The sequence below is a fragment of the Fukomys damarensis genome, unplaced genomic scaffold (genome assembly GCF_012274545.1).
Source record: "Fukomys damarensis isolate Sample0158 unplaced genomic scaffold, DMR_v1.0_HiC HiC_scaffold_20, whole genome shotgun sequence".
Lineage (NCBI taxonomy): Eukaryota > Metazoa > Chordata > Mammalia > Rodentia > Bathyergidae > Fukomys > Fukomys damarensis.
Window position 1 is genome coordinate 2,489,604 of NW_022900932.1, and position 7,139 is coordinate 2,496,742.

At 55.2% G+C, this 7,139-nt stretch overlaps 1 protein-coding gene across 1 annotated transcript in view; it reads right to left on the minus strand.

Annotated features, from left to right (window-relative positions):
- Window positions 1-6,063: 6,063 nt before the first annotated feature.
- Mln (motilin) overlaps window positions 6,064-7,139 on the minus strand; it is a 3,788-nt gene continuing 2,712 nt past the window's right edge. Inside the window, 1 exon segment of the mRNA XM_033766391.1 lies at window positions 6,064-6,573. Coding sequence (XP_033622282.1) covers window positions 6,226-6,573 — 348 coding nt within the window. The 3' untranslated portion in view covers window positions 6,064-6,225.

Consider the following 7,139-nt stretch of genomic DNA (forward strand, 5'->3'; position numbering starts at 1 on the left):
GAACTGCTCCCGCCCGCGACCGCGGCAGGGCGGGAGGGGCCGTACGCCATGATGAGAAGGTCGGACATAGGCGCCATATTGGGGAGGTCGGCTCCTGGCCAACCGGTTAGCCACGGTAAGGAGGTCTGACCCGGCGTTGATAGCCGCCATGTTGAGAAGGTCCGATGGGTTTGTTTTTGTGGTGGGAGGTGTTTTATTTTGGTACCGGGCATCAACTGGGGTCGCTGCGCTTGCAAGGCAGGCGCCGAACCACTCAGCAAAATCCCGGGCCCTTTTTGTTTTGTTTTGTTTTTTTTGAGGCACTGTCTTCTTTTGTAGTTCAGGCTGACCCTGAAATCACTGTGTAGCCCAGGCTGGCCTCGAACACGTGGTGATCCTCCTGCCTCAGCCTCCTGAGTGCTAGGATTACAGGCATGTGCAACCAAGCCAGGCCTTTTTTGTTTTCTCCTTTTGCTCCGCCCCCTCCCTTCCCCTGGTTTGTTAGGCCTGGCAGTGTTTATCCCTGAGTCCTCTGCCCCAAGCGCTGTCCCTTGCATGTAGTGGACACTCAATAAAGCGTTGATTTAATGGATGAATTGCTTAATGGTTAGAGACAAGCTGCCACCAAGAGTGGGAGACTCGATCATTTGCCTATCTGTGCATGGGGACTGATTAGTGGGTGGTGGTGGTGGAGACCCAAGCATGCCGGGCTGCTGTGAGTCAGGCCTGTTTTCCTGGCCAGCAGAGACCATACAAACTGGCCGGACTGACCCTCGGCTTCCAGCTGCAAGGCGATCCCGCTCTGCTGTGGACACCCGGCTTGGGGGGGGTCAGACGAGGCCGGGCGCCACATGGCAGGATTCTTCTAAGGAATAGTGGGGGGCTGGGGACCTTAGAGACCCACAGTCTTGCTGCCCTCGCTCTGGCCAGGATGTGGCTCTGGTCTCAATCCAACTTGCAGTCTCTGTATCCGATTAGCCTGTTCAGCCATTTGCCAGTACACGCACATCAGAGGAAGCACTTTGTGTGAGGCGCTTGGGTCTGCGCCTGGCACATGCTCGTCCCTGTTGATACTTAGCCAACATCCTCACAGCCAGTGCTGCGCGAGCCTTGAAGGGCAGGCGTTTTGGTTACAGGGTGGCTGTCAGCGGGAGGCCCTCACAGAAGAGACGGAGGTGGGAGCCCAGGAAATAGAGCTCCTAGCACATCTCCCGTCCCTCTTCCCATCCCACAACCTCCAGCAGCTCTGAAACTCTCACTGCCCCCAGCATTTCCACCTCCTGTCATTTCTCCATCCTCCCGCCGTATCCCTGTAGCTTTACCGACAGCCCCTCTGCCACCCTGCAAGTCTGTCCCCCGCTTGAGGGCCCTGACCCTCCTCCTCTGTTGGGCGTTGCCTGCCTGCCGCTTGCTCCACCCTAGGGTATTCAGCACTGGCCACATTGCTGAGAAAATTACAGCCTCAGCCTCCCGTCCCTGACTTCACAGCTCCCTTGTGGTGTGATTTCTCTCACCAAGTGTTGTTTTCCTTTCCCCTGCCTGTGTTTGTTCGGAGTGCCACGGATTTGATATAGTGATTGCCTAACACACATACCACATAATAGTATTTTATTTCTTTCTGAAGCACTGTTTGCATGACAAATGAGTTAGTAACATTTGTGCAACTCCTTGCAGCTGTGCCGTTCGATATAGAAAGAATGAGCCTTTCGGCATCAATACCAGCCCTGTGCATTCTAAGGAGGCCTGACACGGATGCTTAAACAAAGTGGATGGTGCAGCATTTCAGAGTTCCATCTCCAGAGTTACGGGCTACTTCACCATGATGGACCTGGGGTGCTCTCACACGAGCACTGAACCGGAGCCCCCCTTGAGGTGGTACACGGCATGAAGTCCTGGCGCCTGCCTTGTGCCCGGGGACACTGCTGTCCTTCCCGGGTCCTGGCCTTCCTTGTCTCTCCTGAGCTCGAAGCTCATCCTACCTCTTCTCTGGATCCCCCGCCCCCCACTACTGGGATCGAACCCAGAGCCTTCACCTGAGCTACATTTCCAGCCCTTATTATTATTTTTAAATTTCGAGACAGGGTCTCGCTAAGTCACTAAGTTGCCCAGGCTGGGCTGGGACTTGGGACCCTTCTGAATCTGCCTCCCAAAGCACGTGCCACCAAACCTGGCTTCTTCTCCAGATGTAGGTCGCCTCCTCTCCTGTCTAGCCACCTACTTTGTCCCAGAGGCTCTTTTTCTGGTTTTGCTGCTTGGCCTCAAGGCCTCCCTAGCCACCCTTGTCTGGAGCCGCCCCGGGCCCTCCCTGGACCTCAGAGTGGGCCCTGTCTTCAGTGTGGCCATTTGCAGGGCGGGGATGGGGGGATTGCAAAGTTGGGCGGGAGCCCTCCTTTCTGATCACTCTGCGTTGGATATTTTTAAAGGAAAGCAGCTCAGGCTGCAGTCAGGCTTCCTGATTTATTAAAGGCAAAGAAGAAACACAGGCTGTGGGGTCTCCATCCACTTAGTAACCACATCCACGCACCTGAAGGTGCAGGGGCAGCTTGGGCCCCTCTGGTTCTCCAGGCCTCCTTCCTGCTGGCCGCTCTCTGCCTCAGCAGAGCCTTATAATAATAATGGCTATAAATCTTTTAGTGGGTTCCATTCACCTTCTCTTTCTGCAGAAAGCCCGGCACACATTCATCAGCTCCTCCAGGTGCTCAGGGACCAGAGACCTGGGGACTTGTTCTTGGTCCACCTCTCAGAGGGCCTCTGCTCTGCTGGGATTGCTTTCTTTCTTTCCTTTTCCTTTTTAAATTTTTAAGTGATATTGGGGATTGAATCCAGGGCCTTCACACTGGGCTACATCCCTACCCCTTTAAAATCTTTTTGTTGTTGTTTTTAAATGTTTGCAACAAAGTTTTGCTAGGACTGGCTTCTGCTTCCTTTGAACCGTGCGGTGGTGGTGCTCATTTTGGTGCCTCGTGTAAAAGGAGGTCACCCCTCTCACCTCTCCCCGGGTCTGGGGGCATCTTAACAAAGGGGGTCACAGAGTCCTTAGGAAATGTCAGAGCGGGCTCTAACGGGTGGCTATGCCACCTGCTTTTCACAATCTGTTAAAAATTAAACAAATGCTCACCCTCTCGGCCATGACTTTCTGCAGAAAGCCCAGCACACATTCATCAGCTCCTCCAGGTGCTCAGGGACCAGAGACCTGGGGACTTGTTCTTGGTCCACCTCTCAGAGGGCCTCTGCTCTGCTGGGATTGCTTTCTTTCTTTCCTTTTCCTTTTTAAATTTTTAAGTGATATTGGGGATTGAATCCAGGGCCTTCACACTGGGCTACATCCCTACCCCTTTAAAATCTTTTTGTTGTTGTTTTTAAATGTTTGCAACAAAGTTTTGCTAGGTTGCCCAGTCTGTGCTCAAACTTGCAACGATCCTGCGTCAGCCTCCCAGAATGCTGGTGTGCGCCACGTGCCTGGCTTCTGGGCTTCCTTTGAACCGTGCGGTGGTGGTGCTCATTTTGGTGCCTCGTGTAAAAGGAGGTCACCCCTCTCACCTCTCCCCGGGTCTGGGGGCAGCTTAACAAAGGGGGTCACAGAGTCCTTAGGAAATGTCAGAGCGGGGTCTAACGGGCGGCTATGCCACCTGCTTTTCACAATCTGTTAAAAATTAAACAAATGCTCACCCTCTCGGCCATGCTCACACTTTGGTATCTGTGGGTTAGGGTTCCTTTTGAGGCATGGAACGGATTACTTGGTGTTAATAACAAATTGTATATGAAGAAAAATGTAATGCTTTCAGAATGTTTTCTTCTGGGCTTTGTCCATGATTAGATTATACTAAATTACAGAGTACAGATATCAGGCAATTACTCTTTGCTTTTAACTATTCAATTTCGTGGCAAATCCGCATAGCTTGGTAATTACAAAATCACACCGGCGTGGTTACCGAGAAAATACCTCATCATCTGCATCTTGTGGAGCGAGGTTCGGGTTGCCCGTAATCCCCTGTGGTCCAGACAAGGGTAAGGATCCCTGCAACCAGCCCGCGCTGATCAGCCGCCGGGTAAACTGCCTGGCGCGGTGGGCGGCCCCGTCCGGTTCTGTCCGGGCTAGGGCATTCGAGCCGACCCTGCTGCTTCCGGGTCGGGCCTTGACCGAGGCGCACTGCTCTCCGCTCTCCTGGCTTGGCTCTCGGGATCCTCCCCAGCCTGCTCCGCCGTTTTCATTTCTTCCAGGGCTGCGCAGGCTCCTGTAAGTGTTCCAGGCTGCTATCCTGGAAACTAACTGGAGGAGCTCATTTGGGGGGGAAAAAAAAAAGAAAGAAAAAAGACGTTATTTGAGCTGATTGCAAGAAATCGAACCGTGGCAGCAGAAGGAAAACGAGGAAAGGAGCCTACACTTCAGAAGAGGGGCCGGCCGCATACAAGTGTGGGTGGAAGCTGGGTCCCATTTCAGGGAAGCACATGAGAGGCCCCCCGGGAGGGCTGGGGACCAGCGGGCTCCGTGCCCACAGCTGAGCACGCTTTTCTGTGGAACAGAGCACTGGAATCTTCGAGGGCCTTGTGCTCATGGAAGCAATTCCCATTTAAAAATGTAGACCATGCGGGGAGTGCATTCGGGGAGGCTGAGACAGGAGGGTGGCAAGTTTGAACCCAGCCCGGCAACTTAGCAAGATCCTATCTCCAAATAAAATGATGATAATAATAATTATCATAATAATTTTTAAAAGAAACAGATGCAGGTTGCTTGAAAAGAAATTGCCAAGGAATGGGGACTGTTTCAATGCTGCAGGGTGTGTGTGTGAGACAGAATCTCAGGAGAAGATTCCTGGAGGGTGTAAGGGGGGTGCCTACCTCTGCGCCTGATGGTGGGGGAAGATGGTCTCACTATAGGGACAGATTGGAGCAGAGGAGGGAAGACCACAAGAATCTGTGTTTTTTTTTTTTTTTTTTTTCTTTTGTATGGGAAGAGCGAGGAGCCTCTTGGTTTTCTGCTCCCAGAGTGTTTGGGGAATGTGGGGTGAGCCAGTGTGGGGGTCTTGGATGTGGCTTCTCTTGTGGCATGCTGGGTAGATCCCTGAGGCTCCTCCCTTGTCTCCCGCAGGCCTGCCCGGTTTATAAATAAATGAACACTCATTAATATAAAATTAAATCAGAATGAGATTTCGTGTCCAGTTTTGTTTAGGGGGCAGAAATAAGTGGGTTGGCTGTGCAGTTTTGCTGCGGATGCTGGAGCCTGTAGTCACAAGGTGATAGTAATAACAGTCGTTTGCTCCCTGCTGCTGCCTTGCGCCCAGATCTCCAGGCAGATATTACTGCCTGCTCCTGCAAAGGCTCATTGAGGTTGAAGGGTCAGTTGGAAGTTACTCAGTGACCTTAAAAGCCTGTGGCCCAGGCCAGGGATTTAGCTCAGTGGTTCTGCCACCTGCCTTGCAAGGGCAAGGTCCTGTGGCCCGTTAGACCTCGATCTAGTCAGGAAACAGAATGTGCCAGGATTTAGGCCTGGCTCCGCCATCTGTTTCTGTGTGGGGAAGCAGAGGCCACCTCTTGGCTTCAGCTTGGCCCACGGTAGCAGGCAGGGCCGTCTTCCCATCCCGCCCAGCTTGGGGGCTCGGCCCAAGCCCCGGCACAACTCAGCACTTCCATGGTGCTAAGGTACTTGCCTTCCGTGGCCAGTCCCCTCTGAATCCTGCTCCACCTGCCCTCAAGACGTGAGACTGCCCTTTGGAAATTAGAACATTAAATAAGAGAGGCGCTCGTGTATCTCATGCTTTATTTGCTGGAGAGGAATCTGCTCTGCGGAGAGCTTTGCTCCCAAGGCCAAGCGTGGACTCCGGCTGTGCCCAGGAGGGTGGGCGCCCGCTGCTCCCGCTGTCACTGTCCCTGGGCTCTGGAAAGCACAGGTTTGCAGCTCAGCGGTGTCAGCAGGTCTGCTCAGGAAGCCACCTCCTGAGCCCAAGCCGGGAGGAGGAGCTGCGCCCAGGCCTGGGTGGGAGGCTGTGCGGAGCTCTCCTGGCCCCAGGCAAGTCATTTGGCCCGTTTCTCCTCCTCGGCCTCTCCCACCTCCCTCCCGGGGACTAGGAGGAGTGATTAGCGGCTGTTTGGCAGACAAGATCTAGCTTTGCACAAGTAACTCTCGGGCAGACCTTGAGCTGGGCCAGGCCAAGTGGGGTGCAGGCCTTAGGTCTGCAGAATGGGTGGGGAAAAGCAGAACCGAAGTCCCCCCGCTGGCCAGGGCCGTGGGGCGGGTGCAGGGGGGGCTCAGCCCGTTGCTTTGTCCTGGCCCTCTGCCTCGGGGTGTCTGGAGATGGGCTGAGCTGCAGGATGGGGCTCCAGGACCCTCTGCACCTGCATTCCCCTAGGAGATTGTCGCCCAGGGGAAACAGAGCTGTTGTCAAGTGCAAAGTGGAAAAACAAATCATGGCCTGCTCGGATGTCCACTAGAATAGGAACGCCGGGTGGGCGGAGCCACAGAGACCCACCGTCTGCCCTACCTGTACCAGGCTGCGCGGGCAGCAGCGCCCCACTCAGCAGCACGTCCAGGACGGCCCGGTACTTTTCCAGCTGCCTGGCGCTCAGCCTCATGCCAATTTCCACGGGAGCAGTCAGCTGTGAAATAAGGCAGAGTTAACAAGCGGGGAGCGGCGCAGGGAGGGCCGTTAACCCCTGGGTGCTTGCGGGGGCCGGAGGGACCCACGGGAGCTGCCCCGTTCCTGTGCACCCATCCTCACCAGGGGCTGAAGTGGTGGCTGGGGGTGGTGGGAACCCCACCTGGCTTCGCTCAGGGGAGAGGATGCACCCCAAAGTAACAGCTAAGCTCACATAGTATGGCCAGGCGTCAGAGGGCTCTGAGAGCTTTCTCTGCCCTGAGTCTCAAGGCCCTGTGAGGTGGGGACCAGTAGTGCACCCATTTTGCAGACGAGGGAGAAGGGGAGGCTGAGAGACCGGCTCAAGGTCTCTCAGCAGTGGAGGGAGAGGCCAGCCCACCGCATGCCACCCTTTCTGTCTCCTGTGGGGACACAGCCCGGCCACCCCTCGGGAGCCCAGGCACCCGAGCTCACGTGGTGGGGAAGGAGCCCCCAGTGTGGTCCAGCTGGGCCCGGAGCTGGGAGCATCAGCGCCCAAGCCTGACGCTCGCCTGGCTTGGGCTCGGCCCTCACGCTCTCTGGGGGCTG